This window comes from Hyla sarda, chromosome 4 (assembly GCF_029499605.1).
Source record: "Hyla sarda isolate aHylSar1 chromosome 4, aHylSar1.hap1, whole genome shotgun sequence".
Taxonomy (NCBI): Eukaryota; Metazoa; Chordata; class Amphibia; order Anura; family Hylidae; genus Hyla; species Hyla sarda.
Window position 1 is genome coordinate 76973791 of NC_079192.1, and position 25426 is coordinate 76999216.

Consider the following 25426-nt stretch of genomic DNA (forward strand, 5'->3'; position numbering starts at 1 on the left):
AAGCAGAAAACACATAAAAGTTAACCATTAAATTTCACCATTTAACTAAAATTACAGGTTGATACAAAATAAAAAAAAGGCATTGGGTAACATTCGCAAATATTCTGACTATACATAATCATTCTATTGGAACTTTACCGGATGGGTCAAGCCTTCAATGCTACTGGACAGCATCTTAGACCTAGTTGTGTGACTTCATTGCCTTCTAGGTTATAGGATGGTCTCATGCCTACGTCTTATACTTGCGAATGTTACTAGTAGCACTTTTTTTTTCTTTATTAAATCAGCCTGCACTTTAGTTCAAAGCCCAAGCCAAGTAGAAAGACTGGAAAAATGCTTTGCCTTAACCCCTTAATGCCAGAAACGTCAGCTTTGATATTTGATTTCAAGTGTATGATTGCTTTGCACCATAAAAATCTTTGACCCACTGATCATCTCCCTTTTCTGTCTTACCTTGGGAATTTTTGGAAACCAATACCGGAATAGGATCAAATTCATCATCAGCCCTTTTTTCTGTATCATCCGGAATATCAAAGCCCGTTAGGAGGTTAGTATCATCTGCAGCATGCGGAGGAGAAAGAGAGAAGCGGGAAGCTCAGACAGCGAAAGAGAGAAGCCTGTTAGCATTTTTACACACGTGCCAAGCGAGGAGAGGATCTTCGGGAACACGAAAACACAAGGGAATGGCCAAGGGGGCTTGGTGAAAAGTGCCATCTTACTCTACTAGGTGGCATTTATGGTGCGGACAGAAAAAGAGGTCCTGAACATTCTGCTAAAATCCCTATCCTAACCTAAATCTTGACAAATCATTTTTTTTTATTGCCTCTATTGTAGTTTATGTATCTTTTGTCTGCATGTCATAGAAGTCTTTGTAACCCAAAAGCTATGATGCTAATGTGAATACAGCCTAAGGGTGCATTCACACGTACATATTTTCTGCTGCAGATATGCTTCAGCAGATTTTGCTATCCATTGAAGTCAATGGGCAGAAAAATCTGCAGCAGCCGATCTGCAGCAAAAATATGCACGTTTGAACGTACCCTAAGGCAGGGTTTTCCAATCAGGGCGCCTCCAGCTATTGCAAAACTACAATTCCCAGCATGCCTGGACAGCCGTTGGCTGTCCAGGCATGCTGGGAGTTGTAGTTTTGCAACAGCTGAACGCACCCTGGTTGAAAAACACTGGCCTAAGGGTATGAAAGAAGCTCAGTTTCCAGCTCCTATCGACTTGCTACCTCTGGGGAACGCTACATGTTCACAATTGCTCTGCAGCAGAAAACACATTGGCCCAGATTTATCAAACTGTGTGAGAGAAAAAAAATGGAGGGATTTTCCCACAGCAACCAATCACAGTTCAGCTTTCACTTTACCAGAGCTCGTTAGCTGAGCTGTGATTGGTTGCTGTGGGAAAATCTCTCCATTTTTTTCTCTCACACAGTTTGATAAATCTGGGCCAATATTGAGGGTATGGTCACATGTGGCAGATACAATGCTGACTTGCTGCAGATTTTAAATAGTTAATTGAAAAAAATCTACAGCGTAATTGCCACATGTGAACATACCCTAAAAAATGCCAATGAATTATCAGGAAATACGAGGTCAAACCAAGTCCCAATGAATGAAAAATTTACATTTTGGGCACTGTAGAGTTATGTAGAGAAACTGTAGAGGACAAAACTAAATTTGTATATCGCAATACCAAGAAATAGAAACGGAGCACTCACACGATCTGTATCCTTCGGGACGGGCTTACAAGTGGAGTCCGCCTCCGGGGTCTTCTGCAGGGAGTAGGTAGGTGGAATTGGGGGAGCTCAGATGCTGGCCATGGTCCGTATCGTGCCAATGGGCTCTTCGTCAGGCAGTACGGCCTGATAAAGCGCCCATTGGTGCGATACGGACCGTATGGCTTGACGAAGCGCCCATTGGTGCAATACAGACCGTACGGCCTGACGAAGCGCCCATTGGTGCTATACGGACCATGGCCGGCGTCCGAGCTCGCCCAATTCCACCTACCTCCTCCCTGCAGAAGACCCCCGAGGGGGACTCCACTTGTAAGCAGGTCCCGATGGATACAGATCGTGTGAGTGCTCCGTTTCTATTTCTTGGTATTGCGAGTATTGTAATTTCTCAATTCGTGATGCACCTCTGCAGATCTACACCGGGACTTAGATACCGCCTCTCCACCTTGTACCCATACAGGATCATTGTCTATGCTATTTAGTGTTTTATCCAGTGCCAATTCTCTCATACTTCACTTCTGCTCTTTTCTCTGGCTGATATATAAATTTGTATATCCACATTATCTTTTATCTAGTAACTCAAATGGAAAAAAATCTAAGATGGAGAATGACAAATCATGTAGGGTAAGTAAGGATAGTCTACTATGGATCTACTGAGAAGAGATGGTATGGTTTACAGCACAAGTGTGTGTGTGTGGGGGGGGGGGGGGTACAATGGAGAATGGATGGAGCAATCTAGTTGACACTATGACAAGAATTGTGTCTAAGGGTACATTCACATGTACTGGATCTGCTGATTTTGCTACCCATTAACTTAGATATGCATCAGATCCTGTACGTGTGAGCATACCCTAAAAAAAATATATATAATAATTTTAGTGGAATGGTGGGGTAAATATTTAATAAAATCCTACTTAGTATTACTATTGTATACAGGCATAGGTTTATGGGACAGCAGCTTATATGCAAATGATGGTTTATTAGAATATGGGGATTTTGTCTCTGTATCCAACAGCTTTCAGGAAACTCAGAAATTTGAAGACTCAAGATGTAAATGTAAGCTTCTGATCTACAAAACTGTATAGAAAACCAATTGGCACATACAAACATAACACACACATTCAAGTACACGCATAAAGGCTGAAGTCACACACTTTTTTTAAAGTTTTTGAGCCAACGTCAGAAGTGGATCCATCAAGTGCAAGTCCTTTCTTTATACTTTTTTTTTGCTTTTTATACTTCCTTTTAAATCTACTTCTAACTTTGGCTCAAAAACTGCAAGTGGCAGTTTTCCAAAAAGAAACTCTTGTGTGTAAAGGAAGCCATATTCTGTTTTTCAGTGATTAGATAGACAGATAGATAGATAGACAGACATGGTCAAGCTATTATGGCTATATGGCCAAAAACATTAGACCGCTATCAGTCAAACATTTTCCTGGTTGATATCAATAAGCTCCCATTCTCCTTAAATAATGCAACCTAAATTTGGTTTAGTCATTAAAGTAGAAAGAGGAGATAAGCGCCCCCTAAAAGGTGTCTGGCATCTCCCATATCTTCAGGGAACAATTGGGTCTGTGAGGAAAAATCTGTTCAAGCCACGTTTCCCTTAACATTAACCATCTAAGACCCTAGCAGGTCCCATAGACATTTAAATTGCAAACAAGCTCTACTTAGAATCAAAGCTGTTCACAAACATAAATGTTTGGTAATAATTTTCAATGTTCTTTTTTCTATACAATTCAACGTAATTTTTTCTATACACTGCCCATACATGCACACATGACATACACGCATGCATACATTTCACGAAGGAAAAAAGTTGCTTTCCCCAATGGCCAAACCACACTCATTTAAATATTCAATAATCAGACATCATCTGGTTCCACGGTTTGTAGAATCAAAACGGAGCCGGGAGGAGACACCTGCAGGGAGCCGGAGTTGTCCTGTTGTCGCCTGACCTGGTCAGATGCCGAATCCTCGCTACACACAGCGAGAGAGCTGGACAACTCTGGCTCCCTGCATGAATGCAGGTGTCTCTTCCCGGCTCTGTTTTGATTCTACAAACAGTGGAATCAGATGACGTCTCATTATTGAGCATTTGGACGAGTGTGGTTTGACCAATGGGGAAAGCAACTTTTTCTCCACAGGAACACAGCTATAGAAATGAGTCTACTATGCATGTATTTTTCTTTTTAGGATATATAGGGACAGATTCTTCCTTATAGTTCCTGTTGGTCACCACCATCCAATCTGTTTCTTGATCATCTATTGGTCCTTATTTGTATTACTAAGAATATACCCCCCCTGATGACATCCGCTTTTACACCTAGCGGAAGAAACACGTTGGAGGTATTTGTCTTGACACTCGTAGCGAGACTACACTTCAACCCTTAGTGGGTCTGTATGCCTGTGGTGTGGCACAGCTGGGTTGGCAAGGCCCTGCAGACTCCACTGAGTGCCTTGAGTTTTTCTATACAGGACCAATATCGGACTGTTGTGTTATTATTTCTCACTTGGGCACATTTTGTATTTACTATTTTAAAGTATATCTAGTAAAAGTTATATTTTAAGCACATCCCTGAACGCTAGTTCTCCTGTAAATCCTTTTTACAAATATGTTTAACTTTCTGGAGCCAGTTGATATAAAAAAAAATGGTTTTTCACTGGAGGAGCAGAGAGAAGATCAGATGGCATGGAGGCAGGTAGGGACTCTCCGGCCGTAATCTCAGCTGACAGCTGATCGGGACCCCATGTTTACTCTGCTGTGGTCTTGATCAGCCCCCCCTGAAACTACAGACACCAGTAATTTTGACTTTTAAAGACTGATCTAGAGGGTTAAAACCAGGCTACGGCATGATCGCTGCTGCTGATAGCAGACATTTCTGTCTATGAAGCAAATGCAGCTCCTGCATTCACGTCATACACTATTAACGCTAAATTATGTAAAATTTATATATTTTTTTTTACTAGAAGAGATTTAACATAATATTTATCTCCACTGATTCAAGGCTTAGGAGTCCAATGGTGGTGCTACTCAGTGACTGACAGCCTTACCAGTAAAAGTGTACAAAGATATCGATCACTGCGTATGACTGCCTACTTCACCTTTAAGTCCAGAAAGAGCAGGGATGACCGTGAATGAATTACTAGTTACACTAAATCTTTTCCAACAAAAAAAAAAAGCCTGTGGATTCTTAGCGTGATGGGTACTCCAGGTGGAAAACTTTTTTTTTTTTTTTAAATCAACCGGTGCCAGAAAGTTAAACAGATTTGTATAAGACTTCTATTAAAAAAATATTTACCCTTCCAGTACTTTTTAGCAGCTGTATGCTACAGAGGAAATTCATTTCTTTTTTAATTTCTTTTTTGTCTTGTCCACAGTGCTCTCTGCTGACACCTGATGCCCGCAGGAGCAGGAGAAAATCTCCACTGCAAACCTATGCTTCTCTGGACAGTTCCTGACAGAGGTGTCAGCAGAGAGCACTGTGGACAAGACAAAAAAAAGACATTCAAAAAGAAAAGAATTTCCTCTGTAGCATACAGCTGCTAAAAAGTACTGGAAGGGTAAAGATTTTTTAAAATGAAGTCATTTACAAATCTGTTTGACTTTCTGTCACCAGTTGATTAAAAAAAAAAATGTTTTCCACTGGAGTACCCCTTTAAATACAAATGTAACTTAATGGACAGTAGGACCATGTACATTTCCTCTGTACATTTCTTCCTTTCTATTCTTTACATCTGAATTAAAAGGATTAATAATTAAACAGGCAGTAATGTAAAAGCAAAGCAAGCAATATTACAGATGCCAAGATAAAAATAAATAATCGTAAATCTTGAGAAGCAGTAGAGCAAACACTAAAAATGGAATCGTGTACAGGGCATCCTCTGTCAAGGTCTGATAGAAGATGTTCCCTTTCCGAAGGCCAGTGGTTTCGGTAATGGGATTTGAGATGGACGCAGGTAAGGCTTAAAGATATTTTATGTATTGTCATGCAGGGCATAAGGGGGTGGTCTCAAATTGTGGCCTTCCAGCGTATTTTACGCTGTGGATCCGCCAGTGACCCGACCCATAGTGTGCCTCCAGCTGTGTCCACTCCCCGTGGCCTGATCGCAGCGGAAATCCAGAGGCACACTATGGGTCGGGTCACCAGCGGTAAAATACACTGCGGATCAGTTCCGTGTGACACTACCCTAAAAATAGTTTTCTGTGATTTTAATATCAATGGGTGATCCTAGTGATAAAAACAGATCAGTGGGGATCCGATTCCCAACACCGCCCTACCGAACTGAATGATGGGACCACTCTGTTAGGATGAGCTCTGCTGCCTCTTCATAACAAGCCACAGCACCATACATTTTGTAACGGTTTAACCTTGTACTACACGAGCCCAGTCCTACTCACAATAGTATTGGGTCTTCTTCAATCGGCCGATTGTTGGGAGTTGATCCCCACCAACCTGATACTGATAACTGATCCAATGGATAGGCAAACAATATTGAAGGAATCCAGTCATCACTTTCATGCTGCATGAACCACAAGTCATCTGAGCGATCCCTGACAGCTTCTCTCCATCCTACCAGACTTGACTGATGGATCTCTCCATGTTTGGGTATAGTGGAAAATAAATCTATGAAGTACAACAGGACAGGCAGAACCCACCAGGACGGCCCCAAAGACTTGTGGTTCAGACAGAATAAAAGTGAAGACAGCTTCTTTTTAAAGTTCTGGAAAAATCACTGAGAACAATAGTGGGTGAGACGTCTGCCCTTGGTCAATCTTAGACTTTGAGGGCAGGGCAAAAGTATCAAACATTGCTTAGAAATTCTCAAATTTGGAGTCATTCATTATCTGCTCCGCAATGCAGCCCATATCATGCTTTCAATGTTGTATGGACAGCATCAACTTTACTTCTACGTATTGGCTATGAATGGATATACACACAATATGAAAAGGTGAAAATACAGTACGACACCACAGGATGCTCACTAGAACCTCTATGTATTACCTGCAGATGTTGGAGCAGAGAGAGTTACTGGAGCAAACTCCTCAAGGAGGTCAGCCGCAGGGTTAGATAGAATAGAGTAGTCAAGCAAAGAGTCATCCCCTGTAAGGGAGTCTGAAGATCCAGAGGCAGCATTTAAAGAAAAGTAAAGTGTTAGCAGCATCCAATAAGCAAGGGCCTGCTGCACAATAGAATTACTATGGAATGAACAGCTTCAATAAAAGATAAAGTGCATGGAATCTTATGGGCGGAAAAAAGCATTACTAATGACGTGGTCGGTAAAACATAACGTTTAATTGATCATAGGTCAGTAAAATTCGATTAGGTCCAAAGTGCTCAGGGTATGATACATGATCAGAATCAAGTTATACAGTAAGGCAATATTTCCCAACCTGTAACCCTACAGTGGTTACAATACTACAACATCCATTATGCAGGAAACATTGCAGATAAAAGAGAAGCTGAAAGGAAAGCATGCAAGCCAGGGCTCAAGTCCTGCAGGAACGCATGGGAATGGAGTTCCTGCACTTTTTCCGCAGAAGGAACACTGTTCCCATTAGCAGTAGTCCTGCAGGACCAGCCAGGACCAGACTTTGAGCGGAAATCTTGGGTGAGTTTCCACACTTTTTCCCCCCCAAGACTTGACACCTGGGGCTAGCACTATAAACCAACCCTCAATGCCCTAGATCAGAAACATCCCCATCTAAGTGGGATGGGGGGCAGTAGATAAAGAAAACCCCTGTGCCAGCCAATGCTCTATGTGTCCTAAGGTTTCTAAGGCTGCTTTCACACTATGAAAAGTACCAGTCATATAACACCCGTTATAAAATAGCGGGCGATCGCGGGGTAAACCGCCATTATAAAATCCCTAAAGTACGTTAGAAAAATCCCATAGACTATAATGGAATTTTCTAATAGCCGTTTTAACCAGTTATCGCCCAGTATTCATAACGGGTTATAGTAACGGGAGAAATAGTGCATGCACTATTTCTTCTGTTCAATCTCCCGTCATAAAATAATGTCCGTTATGAATAACAGGCGATAACTGGTTAAAACGGCTATTAGAAAAATCCCATAGACTAGAATGGGATTTTCTAACGTATGTTAGGGATTTTCTAATGGTGGTTTAACCCCACGATCGCCCGCTATTTTATAATGGGTGTTATATAACGGGTAGTTATTCATAGTGTGAAAGCAGCCTTAGGTTTTATGCACCAACATCACCCAAAACTTATCCTAGTGTATTTTATGACTCTGATCTCCAATTGTCCTCAGAGTACCTTGGAACATGTCTGAATTTTACTGACCCATTCCTTTTACTGCATTCAGTTTAAAGTGATATTTTATTGACACTCTGTTCTATTATAGATGTGTATGGAATGCATACAACAGCCTTAGTCTTGCAAAAACTTCTACTGAAAGACCAAAACACAGACCAGGGTACAAAATATTCACTGTTAAACTTAAAGCATCCCTCCAGGCAAGGACACAAGGTCTCAAGATACAGAAGGACACAAGGTCTCAAGATACAGATGGCCGTAGATCAAATATATTTACTTGCTGCCAGATGGTCAAATTAAGTCAGGGAAAACATGGAACCAACGGGATGGATATTTTATGATTGATCCTTTTAAGATTAGAAGTAAAAATAAAATGAAAGAAAATAGTAATGTTCAGTGAATATAAGAATGACGGTTCATTGCCGTAGAATGAGATTTGCCATAGAATGAGATGGTCCGTCTCCATCACTCATTCTACGGCAATGCAACGGCACGAAATGACAAAACCCATGCTGCAGTGGGAGACAAAATTTTACATGGCGTCATTTTATACATGAAACCAGTAGGATAATAATTCTTAAAAGTCATATGATGATATTTGAGGCAATGTTGAAGCTGCATAAAAAATCTTGGGTTCCATTTGCTAGAATTATATGACCATGGGAAAAAACATTCAGTCTCTCTATATGGTAAAGGCAGACTTTTTAATATAAACATCTAGCACCAACCTGTGCGATTTGAAGCAATGGAGTCTGCCTGGGAAGAGAGACGCTGAGGCATGGGAGGCTCCAGCCCAGGAATGAGGCTTTCCACCAAAGGCTCTGCCTTCCCTTGTGTGGTGATGAGAAGAAGTGGAGGTCACATGTTACCAGAAGAGGACAGCAGATGATCACAGAGTAAAAGCAGAAAGCAAACCAGTGAGAAACTCTTAAAATTCAGTAGGAGAGATCAGCAGCTGCTTTACCCATGGCGTGAAGTACACCAGATATTCTTTAGATTATCTAACCAACTATTTGGCTCTAACATGCATTATAGAAAAAATAGCCTGTAACATCAGTAAAGAGATAACACTGGATCCACCACCATTCACAGCAGAAATCAGCACCACCCACACCCACAGCAGCACCACCACCCCTAAAGAATAGATAGATTGTCTATTGCTGTCTAAGGCCCATGGGTCCTGCAGTAAAGCGTACCACTAAATGCGGTTAAAAAGAGTTCAGATAAGATGGCAGCTCTCATCATTTAAAGGGATACTGCGCTGCCCAACATTCGGAACATTTTGTTTTGAACGCTTGGAGTGGGTGGCAGGGGCCCGTAATATCACGGCCACGACCGTTCGTGACTTCAATGCAAGTCTATGGGAGGGGGCGTGGTGGCCGCCACGCCCCCTCCCATTGATTTGTATTGAGGGGACGTGGTGTGATATCCTGAGGGGCGTGGCCGTGACATCACAACCACAGCCACCTGCACCGAGTGCTGCACAGACATCACGGGCGTCCCAGTCGCGGGACCCCCACGGTCAGACATCTTATCCCCTATCCTTTGGATAGGGGATAAGATGTCTAGGGGCAGAGTGCCTCTTTAAGGGGATTTGAAGGCATTCCACTGGAAAAAGGAGATTTTTTTTGTACTCACCGTAAAATCTTTCTTGTAGCCTTCATTGGGGAACACCTTACTGATGGGTTACATGCTCTTGCCACTGGGAGGCGCTGACACTAAGGAAAAAAAGTCGGCTCCTCCCTGGCAGGATATAACCACGCATTTGAAGTGAGGTAATCAGTTTTGTCACAAAGAAGTAGGAGAAGCCAACAAAAGAAATATGTCAAACCCCAAAAAGAATCCCGGACAAAAAAAACAAGAACCGGAAATGGGTGGGTGCGGTGTCATCCAATGAAGGCTACAAGAAAGAGATTTTACAGTGAGTATAAAAAAATCTCCATTTCTCGGTCGCTATTCATTGCGGGACACCTTACTGATGGGACGTACCAAAGCAGTCCCCAAGGGTGGGAAGAACAAACACCAGAGGAAGGGAAACAGTCAAGAGACCGAACCCACTCGACCATAGGGTCTGCGGAAGAGACCCCAGGCCAGAGACAACCAAGGCCCAGAAACTGAGCTCCTGGAAGATCCCCCGTCCATGGAGATGGACTAGGACTAAAAGGGAAGGGACCATCCATTGTAGATACTCTAAACCTATGGTCCAAATAGAGAGACAAGAAAAGGTCGACCACGAAGCCAGACGTCCCGGAAGCATCCTAGGAGGTAGGAACTAGATATAGGGCTACATGGGAAACAAAAAAATGGAAAAGGGCACAACAAGAAAACAGGGTGCAAAACACGCCAGGGCAGTGTACGCCCGAGCAGAAGGCGAGCGCAGAAGGTGGGGACCAGAAAACCACTGGAAAAAAAGAAGAGAGACGGAAACTGGCTCTAGGGAGGCCTGGTGCAGAATAACAAGAACCTGACCAGCTACAGACCCAAAACCCCTGTCCCAGGGGCCCAAAGCGAGCACCCGGGAGGCAAAATCAACTCGACTGGTGTAATCAGGAAAACCAAAACGCTCCCCCCATCTCGGGATATCCCCCCATCTCGGGATACACAGACCCCGAGGGAGGAGAAGGAAAGCAACAACGGCCAAAAAGGAATAAACGGTCAAGAAAGGAGCTGAAAACCCTGAAAAGGAGCATCCCGGAACATTGGAGCAGCCAACAAGGGAATTGGAGGGTCCTGAGACTCTTGAGAGACTTGAGAGTAAGTAAACCCAACATCCACGAAACGCTCCGGTGGCCAAATGTCACGTCGAGACAAGAGGAAGTGTGACATAGAAAGACCGCCTCACAAATGGGTTTGCGGGGAAGTCTGGGCAGGATCACTACACATACCCGAGACCCCAAGCACCACTAAGGCCCAACAATCAGGAGGGCAGACCTAGAGAAGAAGGCATGCCACAGCAACCAAGGATACAATCCAAGACAAATGGACCAACCAGCCTTGGACCCCAGTGGTCCAAGCGGACCGGAGCACTCCAAAGCCACATCCTGTCAGGGCGGGAACAGATGGACAAACAAAAAGAAACCCAGCTGGAACTCCCAGGTCCTGAGCACATGAAGGTTACTCCAGAAGACGTGTGTCAGCGTAGCGCAACTGACACTGTCAAGAGAAGGATGAACACAGACTTCCAGGGAGAACGTGCAGAGGGAGGAGGAGAGCAATGGCAGGACCCAACAACAGGTGGCGGCAAGGCCAGCTGTCGCCGAGCCCTATATGAATGCATAAACTTCTCCAACAGAGGAGAGTGCTAAGGCTGCATGGGCAGCAGTAGAGTAGAAAGTGCTCAGAGAAATAGGCCCCCAGGGGAGGGGAAGACAAGGAGTGGGCGAGATGAGACTCAGCCACTGACCATGCCCAGCTCCCTGATCCCTGTACCCCCTGTAGAAAGGGGATTGTCAAAGTGTGCCAGGCACTGTAGGAGCAGGGAAATGCAGCTCGACGGCAACAGACAAAGTATTGGGTGGACAAGACCCCCAGGAACCCTGCGACAACATATCGAGGCATGGGAGAGCCAATAAGTGGCCCCAGAGGGATTGAAACCCTGGACACAGGTGCTGGGCAAGAAAGAAGAGACTACGAATGCAAGAAAGAAGCACAAAACAAGAGGGGACAACAGCCAGATATGTGAACACTGTGCCCCTCTGTTGCATGTGGAAGGGAGGCCTAGGAGCCATGGATAGTATCCCCAGCCCCCTGGGAGATCGGGGGATGCTGAAGAGCCATGGATTGTATCCCCTTCACCCCGCATAGGGTTCATAGGACTTGTTGGGGAACTCTTCGTACACCTCGCACAGCAGTGGGGAACGGGAAATTCAGATTCTACAGCCATGTGATGAGCGACCGTCGGTGGAAGAAACCATGCAGACCACTGTCTGGCTTACAGGTATGGGTCCTCAGTATACAAGGAGACAATCCTGCGGATACCTCTTACTAGCAGTGGGGTACCGGAATGCCAGGTGTGGATGCGGCAGCTTTGAGATATGAGAGAGGCAAAAACTATTGTGCAGCATATCGATATCAGGTCCAATCCGTGCTAACGCAGGGACCCTGCCATGGAGACCTTGCACTGGATGTGAGGATCTGGAGTACAAGCCGCGGATGAGGCAGCCTGTGGAGGAGAAAATCATATAGTATGATACGCCAAGAATGCCCCCTTGATGGGTGGCCGGCAGGCCTGACTGAGGAGGAAACTCAAAGGCCTCCTTAGCGTCCGCTAGGAATAAAGGCACCTGACCAGTTGCTTGACTCTGTAAGGAGGGACAGGAATTTGTCCGAGGGCACGATGGACATGGTATAGCACTCCATGGTAGGGGAGAAAAATCACTAAAAATAACCCTGGTAGATTTCAAAAGATTGTGAAATCCATGGCAGCAACCCGCCACGGCAGTTCGCATACGCTCTGACAGAGTGAGAACCCTGCAGAAAATAGGTACACCAGAGGCATACCTCAACTGACTCACTGTAAATTGTTTATAGTAGGTCACCAAACAGGAGGACTGAGGCAAATAAAGCGGCCCCCAATACACTCCCTAGAAAAGGGACCCCGCAGATATTAAACTGATAAAAACAGATGACCGACCAAGGCTGTAATTGTTGTCACAAGGGGAAGTTCAGAAAAAAATAATGGAAATCAAGTGCAATATACAAATATTGGCCACAAGAGGGCGGCAAACGCAACCAAATGTTCAAGTGATTTTTTTTACATTTTTTTATAAAACATAAGTAGGCTGAGGAAAGCTGGGGACTCCTCATGACCCCTAGGAGTCGTACTGTAGGAAACGGATAATGGCGGACGGCCATCCTAGGAAAAACAATGGAGGGGGGAGGAGATATGGTACCCGTGCCCATGACAATGACCCCTCCCCAGCTAGAATTCAACAGGCTGGCGGGGGAGGACCCTAAGAACGTGCCGGTGTGAGGTGGTTTTTTGCGCCCCCGTAGATCCATGCGTCGGCTCCTCCCCCAGCTCTCCGAACATTTCCGAAGCTAGAACTGGGGGAAGGCAGAGCAAGGGGAGGGAGGAGGTTCACGCCCCCTCCCTCATCTCCCCTCCCTGAGCTCGGCTGGACGCAGATCTCTATGGCACGCCCCCTCCCTGAGGACATAGATCTCCACAGCAGGTCCCCTCCCTCATCTCCCCTCCCTGAGGACGTAAATCTCCACGGCAGGTCCCCTCCCTCATCTGCCCGAGCTGAGGACGTAAATCTCCACAGCAGGTCCCCTCCCTCATCTCCCCGAGCTGAGGACGTAGAGCAGTGCTCCCAATGAGCTCTATGTGTAAAGGGGGACATACTGCACGGGCTAAAGGGGGACATACTGCACGGGCTAAAGGGGGACATATTGTACAGGCTAAAGGGGGACCTACTGTACGGGCTAAAGGGGGACCTACTGTATGGGCTAAAGGGGGACATACTGTACGGGCTAAAGGGGGACATACTGTACGGGCTAAAGGGGGACATACTGTACCCCTTTACACATAGAGCTCATTGGGAGCACTGCTCTACGTCCTCAGCTCGGGGAGATGAGGGAGGGGACCTGCTGTGGAGATTTACATCCTCAGCTCGGGGAGATGAGGGAGGGGACCTGCCGTGGAGATTTACGTCCTCAGGGAGGGGAGATGAGGGAGGGGATCAGCTGTGGAGATCTATGTCCTCAGGGAGGGGGCGTGCCGTAGAGATCTGCGTCCAGCCGAGCTCAGGGAGGGGAGATGAGGGAGGGGGCGTGAACCTCCTCCCTCCCCTTGCCCTGCCTTCCCCCAGTTCTAGCTTCGGAAATGTTCGGAGAGCTGGGGGAGGAGCGGACGCATGGATCTACGGGGGCGCAAAAAACCACCTCACACCGGCAAAGGGTAGTGGGCGGAGTTAGCAACAGTATGCGCAGGCCGAAGTTGTGACCTAAATTAAAATGCCCCGGCGTTCCAGCTGCCCCACCAGGGAGATTTAAGAGCAGCGGGCGTGGCCGGAAGAAGTGGGCGGAGCTACGACTGAACGTGCAGGCTGGAGCCACGGCTTAAATAAATGTGCCCCCGGCGCTCCGGCTGCCCTGGAAGGAACTAAGGGGGACGTTCGTACTGCCACAGATCGCAACAGAGAGCCAGAGGAATCGCCGGGCAGACGCGCCGCCCAACGGGGACTTGGGCGACTGCGGGAGGAGAAGAGACCAGTGAGCCTCCTGAGGGAGGAGTGGTGCAGCAAATAAGCCACGGTAAGTGCTGAAAAGGTAGCGTATGCAGCGCAAAACGAGGACTCCTGGATCCCTGGCCCCAGTGAAAAATATTAACCCTGTATGGGCTCCCAGGAGAGGAAGGCATAGCCCCCTAGAAAGAAAAAAGATCAGCTCCCAAGTAGGAATGGAGAAGGGAGAGAGGGGGGGGGGATACTTACCAAACGGGCCAATACTCACCTATCGATGACTTCAATCAGCAAGCTGTCACCTGCATCATACCAGGCTAAGATAGCGGGGCGAGCAGGCACTGGCCGTTGGCAATAAAGGGTTTATGGCCCAAACTCTTATGTTCCGTGCCCCTTTGTCGCATATGGGGGAACAGGTAGCGCCACGCTCCTGAACCCCCACCTGAAAATGAGAAACAAAAGGGAGGAAAAAAACCTAACTAAACAGCCCTTACTAGAAAAATAATAAAAGAAGACCGGGTCTGGAGAACTCCAGACCTGTGTCTTGCCTCCTATTGACACTAAGCTAAACTGATTACCTCACTTCCAATGGGCGGGTATATCCTGCCAGGGAGGAGCAGACTTTTTTTCCTTAGTGTCAGAGACTCCTAGAGGCCAGAGCATATACCCATCAGTAAGGTGTCCCCCAATGAAGAGCAACTGAGAAAATCCTGTATTATTGAAGTGCATGCACTGATTTGCTGTCTAGTAGCACCCCCTACAGTATAGTGCAGTGCAACATCAGGTGAGGGAGACTCCATTTTGTGTCTCTAGTATACTTTTCGTACCATTTTAACTTATTTTGTTTTGGGACATTTTGTAGAGTTAGAAACCAATTACTAGTTTTCCATTGGGTTCTGGTCTCAAATACAATGGTTATTACTTACATTACCATACAGCAGCGGTTGGTTATGGGCTTTTACTATTTCACTAGTCTACATTTACTATTGTTCCATCTTTTTTATAGGGATTTTTTTTTTCATTTTTCCCTCATATAAATGTGTTTTATACATGTTGAGAAACTTGGCTGTATTCATTTACTTAACCCCCATGTTAAAAGTGAAAAATCACGGAGTCTTACATGGCCCCAGTAAAGCGGATTTTATTAACTATTATAACTTCATTTAACAGCAACAAAACCATCATTTTCCATCCCTCCAGGCACATAGAGGGAGATGGCTTCTTCTTTATCTAGGAAAGGCTGTGAAAATTATCTATTAATATGCATTATGCCTCCAAGTAAAAAATGAAAAGGAAAGTGCAGAAAGGATTGTGCTAAAAATTGGAGAAAAACTGAACATAACCTATATTTCCCTTTGTGGACCATGGTTAGGTGTGTTCATAAAGATTACAACTCTTGCTACTACACATCAGTGTGGTGGACATAAAGGGGGCAGACAGTTTACAAACCTTGGTCTTGCACCTTAGTACTTAACAATAGATCTTAACACCAAGGAAAACATCCTATTCTATGCCTTTCCTAAAATACTACTGGTACTTCTACTCAGAAGCAAAGCATATTTCATGTAAGCGTAAACTGGACCACATAAGGACCAGTTCTGGAGCTAGAGGTGGTCAGTGACGGCATAGCTGACCTCCTGCTACATAGAATTTAGATTGTACCCTTGTCAATGTTAGGTTTATATTCAGACTAAGACCTTGTTCACATTGGCGTCAGAGCTCTCTTCGTTGAATCTGTCAAAACAGGAACATGAATGGAGAACCACAGACACCAACAGAAAACCAGACGGACCCCATTCAAGTCAATTGGATCTGACAGGATGGTGGCCATTGGGCAACGGACCATCCAGCTTTTGTTATTTTCTGCTAGGAATGGACTCCTGAAGGAAGCTCTGATATAGAGCCCAGCATCGGGATCGGGAAGCCACAGGTCCGACAGGACCAGATATAAAAACAGTCCCGCGCAGGGCTCTACTCTGATGCAGATGTGAACTTAGCCAACGTATTTCCATTTCAGTCCCCTACACCCTGTATTATCTGAGCCTTGCTGTCTACACTAATATCCAAGAAGATTCATTATCTATATTACGAATCCCAAACCCAAAGTGAATACCATAGGTCAGGGGCTTATCTGTAAATACCTGCCAGACATTTAATTTATGGCATTTAGAAGAAGATCATTGCTGGCATTACTCAGTGGAAATGTGTCCCCTCTAAAGATCACATTGCAAGTACGTACATATAAGGCGGGTAATGCAAGTCCGTGTTCAGACCTGACAAGGAAGCCATGAGAGAATGATTTACTAGAAAAGGTCATTCCTTTGTAATATATGAATTGTTGCTTGACTTCTACAACACAATACCGGAACATCTGATGCCTCTGCTCATTCAAGAAGTAATGTTACTGGTTTTCACTTTTCGGCTGGGTTCACACTGTGAAATTTCTGGCCAGAATTTCTGCCGGAGATCGAGCTGGCGGCACTAGGACCGCACGGACTACATTGCCGTCCCCATAGATGGCAATGCATTTCTGAACAGATCTCCCAAAAGATCCACCTAGAAATGCATTGCAGTCTATGGGGGAAGCAATGCAGTCTGCTTGGTCCTAGCGCCGCCTGCTCGATCTCTGGCAGAAATTCTGCTCAGAAATTCTGCAGTGTGAACCCAGCCTTCAGATGGCCCATCCCTTCTGCCAGAAGAACTATGCTAACTTGCATTAAATTTTTTTTAATAAAAATGAAATTATTGACAAATGTCTCTTGTCTTTACCTTGGATCTATATTTGTTTCTATACAAAAAGACTAGAGAACTTCTTTAAACCCTAAAGGGTTATCCAAAGACCGTAACTTATCGCTTATCAACAGGACTTTAGGTTGAACGCGATGGACTATTTTTTTTAACCTTACAAACTAAGTTATCATGTTATGATAGACAATAGGTGTCTTTTCGGTAGGGGCCTGACCAGAGGGGGTTATGACGTAACCCTATGTGAATTATTATTAAAAAAAATTTAAAGCTACTTGATAATTTAGCCTTGATAAACAGAAATTATATTACTTTATCTACAGCTCTAATGCAGACCTGTGTCTCCATGGTGACAAACTGTGTAGGCCGCTGTTTCCCAACCGAGGTGCCTCCAGCTGTTGCAAAACTACAACTCCCAGCATGCCCGGACAGCCAAAGGCTGTCCGGGCATGCTCGGAGTTGTAGTTTAGCAACAGCTGGAGGCACCCTGTTTGGGAAACACTGTTATAGGCTCATCCTGCAGTCAAGAGTAACTTCACACTGGAGGTGGAAGACAAACATCATGCCAGGATCACCATGGAGACGCATAGGTCTGCTTGAGCTGTATACACTTTTTGTATTTGGAACATAGAAAATGATTGCATAACCACACACAGACACTCCGTTTTCTTTCTGTATTTTTCAAAGAGAAGAATAGTGTCGTAAGAACATGGGGGAAGATTTATGAAAACCTGTGCAGAGGAAAAGTTGCCCATAGCAACCAATCAGATCACTGCTTTCATTTTTCAGAGGCCTTGTTAAGAATGTAAGTAGTAAGCTGATCGGTTGCTATGGGCAACTAGGCAATTTTTCCTCGGGACAGGTCTTTATAAGTCTCCCTCATGGTTCTTTTTGCTTATAAGTAAACATCACTCATATAAATCATAGAAAAGTTCTGTCCCATTCCTCAGGTCTTTACCATTCAAAGTCTCAGAGGTGCTCCCAAAAGGATCTGCCAGCTGAACAAGGTGAGGAAGCAGAAGCTGGGGCTCCGGAGATTTGAGACCCTCAATCAATTTCTCTGGGTCAAGCAGGAAGAAAAGAAAGAAAAAAAAAAAGATAAAAAGAAAGGGGGAAGGATAAAAAATAATAAAAAATATTTCATGAGGAACAAGCAAAGCTTATGGGATAGAATGCAAATCAAAGCCAACTATAAAGTTGTACCTTCACTTTTGACAGAACCTTTGCCCTTAAATAGATTTGCTATACACTTCCTAGAATACAAATAGCAAATATTCTGTTCTTCTCCTTGACCTCCCCACTGCCTTTGATAACGTCCATCACTCTTTCCTGCTCCAAACTCTTTCATCCCTAGTCATTACAAATGTAGCCCTCTCCTGGATCTTTTCATACCTCACCAACTGCACATCCAGTGTCTTACACTCACATACCACCTCCTCAACTGGCCCTCTCATTGTTGGAGTCCCCCAAGGCTCTGTCCTGGGGCCCTCTTTTCTATCTATACTCTTGGCCTGTGACAGATTATAGAATCCCATGGCTTCAAGTACCAACTTCTATGCTGTCTACACTGAAATCTACTTCTCTGGCTCTGATATCTACTCACTCCAATCCAAAATACCAGATTTGTCAGCAATATCTACTCTCTACTCTAGGGGGCGGGGGCATGACGTCCCGATACTACTGTACCCCTTTAACCCTGACTCAACGAAACTATTGTTACACACCCTCATCAGCTCTTGCTTAGACTACTGCAACACCCTCATCTGTGGCCTTCCATTATACACTCTTGCTCCCCTCGAATCCATCCTCAACTCGGCTGCTCAGCTAATCCATCTCACTTCGCTTCTCCTCTACCTCTCCCCTGTGCCAATCCCTTCACTGGCTATTCGCTGCCCAACGACTTCAGTTTAAACTGTTCCCCACAAAATACAATTCCATCCACAACCTGTCCCCCCATACATCTCTGACTTGGTATCCCGATACTGCCATGACATAATCTCCAAGCCTCTCAAGACCTTCGCCTGCGCTATCCCCTTGTCCCCATCGCACACAACCCCCTTCAAAGCTTCTCCCGTGCTTCACCCATACACTGGAACTCGCTACCTTGACACCCCCAGCTCTCACCACCATCAAGACCATCAAGAGCAACCTGAAGACCATTCCTTTCAAGCAAGCCTATGACCTACAATAATCCTGCTGCCACTGCACTAATAGATGACCATCTGTCCCCCCTACCCGAACATTTCCATCCCCTTTACATTGTAAGCCCTCATGGGCAGGGTCCTTACCCCTTCTGCAGTCTACAAATTAGTTTGTGTTACGTTCACTTTTCCTGTGTTTATGTTATGCATTTGTACCCTTATGAAGTGTAGAGCTCCCTGGAACCAAGGGTGCTATATAAATAGTAATAATATAAATAACATGCTGGGCAGAACTCATATATGCTAGCAATTCTGAACAAAGACGGGCATCTGGATGTAAAAGTAGAGGTACACTTTAAATAGCAAGCATTCTCCATAATAAAGCACAATAAGCATAGTATATACGTTTACAGATTTAGTCACAAGAAGCAAATCACGCAAAAGTCCCATCAGATGGCTTGAGTTGCCCAACAAAAGATACTGTCTGTCGTAAATACAGTTTTTATTTCGTCTGAGGTGCTTGTAAGCTAAACTAAAATACACAGGCTAACATAACTACAGATGTAGCTGAGCCGAATATGTGAATTTACACTGGATTCCCAGGCTTTACAAATCCATAGTGTTACTGCAGGAGAGGCCATTTAGATGACATAGTTGTCACGTGAACGGGACAATGCTGCAGGACCTTGCACAGCCGCTAATAGTATGGCGACTGCATGTGTAAATATACTAATTTATATTAGTCCGCAATGTCATACTGCATTATCCATTAAACTTAAGTCAACAGTTTATTATTCCCCCCTCCGCCCCTTAGAACCCCCTTTAACATCAGCACAAAAAGACAATACAAGCGCTATTTACCCAAGCAAAAGTTAATTAAATGTGCTATTAGTCAAAACTGCCTGAATGAGTCATGTCACAAACTTTACTGCGGATCTCACCAACACTGACCATGGAAACAGAATGTTTAAAAAAAAAAACGTAACCTTTGTGTCATATTCCCAATATGGTCACAGATTTTATTTCAAGCTAAAGGAAATTCTGCTGAAAGTTATCAACATGCAGGCTAGCCGCTTATCACAGCTCTTATTATGACTTTATTACTCTTGACTAGTGAACCTCAACCAATGACCATCTAAACAGCCTCAATAGCCAACTCGCTCTTAAAGGGGTATTCCGCCCCTGACATCTTATCCCCTATGCAAAGGATAGGGGATAAGATGTTAGATCGCCGCGGTCCCGCTGCTGGGGACCCCGGAGATCACCGCTGCGGCACCCTGCCATCATTACTGCGCAGAGCGAGTTCGCTCTGTGCGTAATGACGGGCGATACAGGGGCCGGAGCAGCGTGACGTCACGGCTCCGCCCCTCATGACATCACGGCCTGTCCCCTTAATGCAAGTCTATGGCAGGGGGCGTGACGACCGCCACGCCCCCTCCCATAGACATGTATTGACGGGGGCGGGCCGTGACGTCACGAGGGGCGGAGCCGTGACGTAATGATGCTCCGGCCCCTGTATTGCCCGTCATTACGTGCAGAGCGATCTCGCTCTGCGCAGTAATGATAGCGGGGTGCTGCAGCAGCGATCCCCGGGGTCCCCAGCAGCGGGACCCCGGCGATCTGACATCTTATCCCCTATCCTTTGGATAGGGGATAAGATGTCTGGTGGCGGAATACCCCTTTAAGGGAACCTGTCAAAATGAAAATACAGGATCACCAAAATAAATGGCTGAATGTGGTGCTTTATTTGGCCACCAAAAGATAATCACCATAAAACGAGGCCACAAAATAGCATATTGTATCAAAAAGCTAAAACCAACTTTATTAAATGGACATAAAAATTACAAACAATATTAAAAGACATATAATAGGCAAAGCAGACATCAAAACAGAAAAAAAGGGGGGTAAACTCCAGTTATTAACTACATAAGTCATAGGTCACAGATGTAAGGACAAGGCAGAGCTATATATAACTATGAAAATGCTCTTCTTGAATAAAGTATACAGCGGACCAATCAACATATACAGATCAAGGCATATAGCCTTAGAAGGAAATAGACTGTGCCCCCTGTAGGGAGATACCTAACCTCAAGCCCCAAACGCACGTTTTCGCCCTTCGCTTAGCGAAGGGCGAAAACGTGCGTTTTGGTCTTGAGGGGAGGTATCTCCTCCCTACAGGGAGCACAGTCTATTTCCTGCCTATTATATGTCTTTTAATATTGTTTTTAATTTTTATGTCCATTTAATAAAGTCTGTTTGTGCTTTTTGATACATTATGCTATTTTGTGGCTTTGTTTCTTGGTGAAGTAAAGGAAAATACAGTCTAATCTGTAGGCATCATGTTGAAGGTCAGGAGGAACTGATCAGATTGTAGGAAAAGTTCCAGGATAAATCGGCATGTATTCATGTAAATCTCTGCTCAATCTAGGCTAAGTAGTCAAGTGGGTGGTCCTAATCAGTGACAAACCGCTCTCTATATGCACACAACTATCTATATACACAGGTATCTGTCAATCACTAAGTGGGACCTCCCACTTGACTGCATAGCCCAGATAGAGCAGAGGTTTACAGGAATACATGACAAGTCATCCTGGAACTTTAACCACAAGTCTGTGTATCAATCTACTAATAAGAGAATGTTATGGTAATGTCCAATATAATTTAATTAAATATTGTTATTAAAGTCCTGTGTTTTACAAGGCGTGTCCCCTCCCCCCCCAACCCTCCTCTAAACAGACAGATCCTTACACCCCTCCTGTAAGAGTGACAGCCCAAAGGATTTATGGAACCCTCAGAATTCAGAAAATACAAGATGGGGACACGTAAAAGCAAAACCCATGGAAAATGTTCCCTTTCCTCGTGGTTGTGTTATTACCTGGTGTGTCAGAGAGAGGAAGAGGTAAGAAGGGGTCAGGAGTTTTATGGAGAGGAGGGCTGGGATCCTGACCCTGGACATCAACAGGTTTATCCACAGCTAAGTTCCAAAAAGAAATGAAATAAAGAGGAGAAAAATATGAAAGTAGCGTGAGACAAGAGAGAAGACAGAAGAAAATCTGCAGACACACATACTAAAATCCTCTGAGACCGCAATGTCTTAATGGTAAGCAAAAGGGGGTCTCAATGACCATGGGGGAGTGGGGTTTAAGGAAGTGTCTATATACCTGTGAAGCGGCTCACAGCTATAAATAATGAGGGATCTGTCTCTAAATAATTCTCTGTGCAGAGCTTCAAAGGGGTACTCCAGCACTTAAAAATGTATCCCCTATCAACAGTATGGGGGGTAAGTGTCTGCCAGTGTGGAGTTCGACCTCTGGGACTTCCACGATCTTCGGAAAAGGGCCACGAATCAACCCACTACAAGTAGCACAGGGTGGGCACCATAGATACACGAGCGCTGTAGCCTGGTATCTTCAACACTGTCATAGAGAATGCATGGAACGCATGCTGACCCTGCACTTCAGCAGAAGGGACCAAAGGGGGTCCGACCTCAGGGATCCCCTCGGATTTGACACTTATCCCATATCCTGTGGATAAGGGATCATTTGTTAAACACTGGAGTAGCCCTTTAAGGGTCTATTCACACGTACAGTATTCTGCGCAGATTTGATGCGCAGATTTGATGCGCAGGATTTCAAGCTGTGTTCAGTCATTCAGTTTATATTGAAATCTGCAGCAGAAAATCCTGTGCATTAAATCTGCGCAGAATACTGTACGTGTGAATAGACCATAAAGGGGTGCTCCACTGGAAGACAATATTTTTTTTCAATCAACGAGTGCCAGAAAGTTAAACAGATTTGTAAATTACTTCTATTTAAGTATCTTAATCCTTCCAGTACTTATCAGCTGCTGTTATGATCCACAGGAAGTTCTTTTCTTTTTAAAATTTGCTTTCCGCCTGACCAAAGCCCTCTCTGCTGACACCTCTGTCCATTTTAGGAACTGTCCAAAGCAGGATAGGTTTTCTATGGGGATTTGCTCCTTATCTGGACAGTTCCTAAAATGGACAGAGGTGTCACCAGACAGCACTGTGGTCAGGCAGAAAGGAAATTCAAAAAGAAAAGAACTTCCTGTGGATCATAACAGCAGCTGATAAGTACTGGAAGGTTTTAAAAAAAATTAATAGAAGCAATTTACAAATCTGTTTAACTTTCTGACACCAGTTGATTTAAAAAAAAAAAAAAAAAAAAATTTATATATATTTTCCAGTGGAGTACCCCTTTATTTAAAGGGGTATTCCAGGATAAAACATCTTATCCCCTATCGAAAGGATAGAGGATAAGATGTCTGATCACAGGGGGCCCGCCGCTAGGACCCGCCGCGATCTCCCTGCAGCAGCCCAAATTCTATGCGTGGCTGTGTCTGCAGTTTCGGAAACTGCAGGGCTTCCGAGACTGGGACGTGACGTCATGCCACGCCCCCTCCATTCATTTCTATGGAAGGGGGCGTGGCGTCACGTCCCCGTCTCGGAAGCCCGGCGGTTTCAGAAACTGCAGACGCAGCCACACATAGAATGCAGCAGGGAGATCGGGGGGGGGGGGGGGTGTCTTGGCGGTCTTTTGACATGCTGCACATGCTGACATGCTAAACTATAAGCACTACAAGAGTTCACATTGTTTAGCATAATTTTTTCTCTCTTGTTACAGGGAAAATCAGACACCACTGTGGGTCACCTGTGGTAGGCTATAAGTAGCCATATTGGATGCTGCTCTTAACTGAATGCCATAGCCCAGTGGTGTCCAAACTGTGGCCCTCCAGATGTTACAAAACTTCAACTCTTAGCATGCCTGGACAGCCGTTGGCTGTCCAGGCATGCTGGGAGTTGTAGTTTTGCAACATCTGGAGGGCCAGTTTGGACACCACTGCCATAGCCCCTTCATTCTAGGTGGAGGTTCTAGGTGTTGAATTTCACACCGACCATACACTGATGACAGAGACAATAAATCTTTGCAAAGCCAGATACAGACATGTGGTAAATCGCCAATGAAAAGATCTTTTATTTAACAAATGAGATTTTTTTCCACTTCCATAACTTTTCAGGTCATTTATTTACATATTGCATTAGGTGAAGTTTTCCTCTGTGTTATTGGTCATCTAGAGGTCTGAATAGTATTTAAAGTTGAAAAAAAAAACTGCAATGAATCACCTGCTCCAGTAGAAAACAGAGAAGGTCCAAATGCATCAGCCTGTGAGACAGCAGGGGGCACTGGAAAGCCTGAGAGAAGATTTTCTGCGGAGCCGCTCAGCTGCTCTGGAGGTTTACCTAGAGACACCATGAAAAGATATGAGACCACAACCCACAATGCTGCAAATCTTCAGTAAGAAATTCTGCAAGTTGACACATTTCCAGAAGACTCCTCTTCCTCAGACAACATTTCTGTTCCATGTGAAAGCACTCAGTGGCTGCCTCCTCACACATATTTCCCTGCAAGTAATGCATTTCAGTCACTTCCATCTACAAAACATGCCAAATTTTACAGTGATACCTCTTTGAGAAAACCATACCGAGGTGTTCTCAAAGAAAGTGGGTACTGTACACTGAAGTGAAAATCAGTCCCACAAAATCTGGTCTAGATAATGAGGTGGGCAATGTGGTCGGTACTCAGCCGGTTACTCTGGTGCGCATGGAGAAAGCACTTTAGATCTTAAGAGAAAACCTGCCACTAAGATTTAGGCCTCAACAGCTGACAACATTAACAGGAGTTAATGGGCACTGTACGCTGAAGTGAAAATCAGTCCCACAAAATCTGCTCTAGATAATGAGGTGGGCAATGTGGTCGGTACTCAGCCGGTTACTCTGGTGCGCATGGAGAAAGCACTTTAGATCTTAAGAGAAAACCTGCCACTAAGATTTAGGCCTCAACAGCTGACAACATTAACAGGACAACATTTACAGAAAGTAGCTTCTGATAATGTTTTAAGCTGTTGAGAAAGGCTCAGGTGGAGCAGAAACGTGTCCAGCATTTGCTGAATAAAGCACATATTATTTAAGGCATAAATCCATGTGATAGATAAGAGAGAGACAAGAAGGTCTTCTGGAGATATTTTTACTGTATCTTACTTTCTCCCAGCTTGGCAAAATCCTTATTGAGAAGTTCCTCAGCAGTGAGTTTAGAGAAGTTGTCATCATCAAATGGGTTCCAACCAGACGGCTCTGGGGGGTTGTGGACATTCTGCTGTGAGGTCCTCGGAGAGCCGGAGGGGGTTGTAGTAGCTGACCTTAGAGATGGAAAGACAAACAAGGGTTGTAAGATTACACAATAGTACAACCAAGACTATGCAGAGTTAGTATTCTGCGCTCAATGGCAAATGAAAAGTATGTACCAGGCCCATTAAG

The 25426-nt window shown here is 44.7% G+C and overlaps 1 protein-coding gene across 13 annotated transcripts in view; it reads right to left on the minus strand.

Moving 5' to 3' along the window:
* Window positions 1-25426, minus strand: part of AAK1 (AP2 associated kinase 1) — a 194963-nt gene that overhangs the window by 14955 nt on the left and 154582 nt on the right. For 3 of the 13 annotated variants that reach the window (XM_056571425.1, XM_056571420.1, XM_056571421.1), the window contains exons 14-19: window positions 25151-25308; window positions 24236-24352; window positions 21968-22066; window positions 17910-18011; window positions 8750-8851; window positions 6745-6855 (exon numbers count right to left, since the gene is read on the minus strand). In XM_056571425.1, coding sequence (XP_056427400.1) covers window positions 6745-6855; window positions 8750-8851; window positions 17910-18011; window positions 21968-22066; window positions 24236-24352; window positions 25151-25308 — 689 coding nt within the window. Of the gene's footprint in view, window positions 1-453; window positions 559-6744; window positions 6856-8749; window positions 8852-17909; window positions 18012-21967; window positions 22067-24235; window positions 24353-25150; window positions 25309-25426 lie in introns of all 13 variants that reach the window. The other 10 variants (XM_056571431.1, XM_056571432.1, XM_056571428.1 and 7 more) reach the window with 8 other exon arrangements.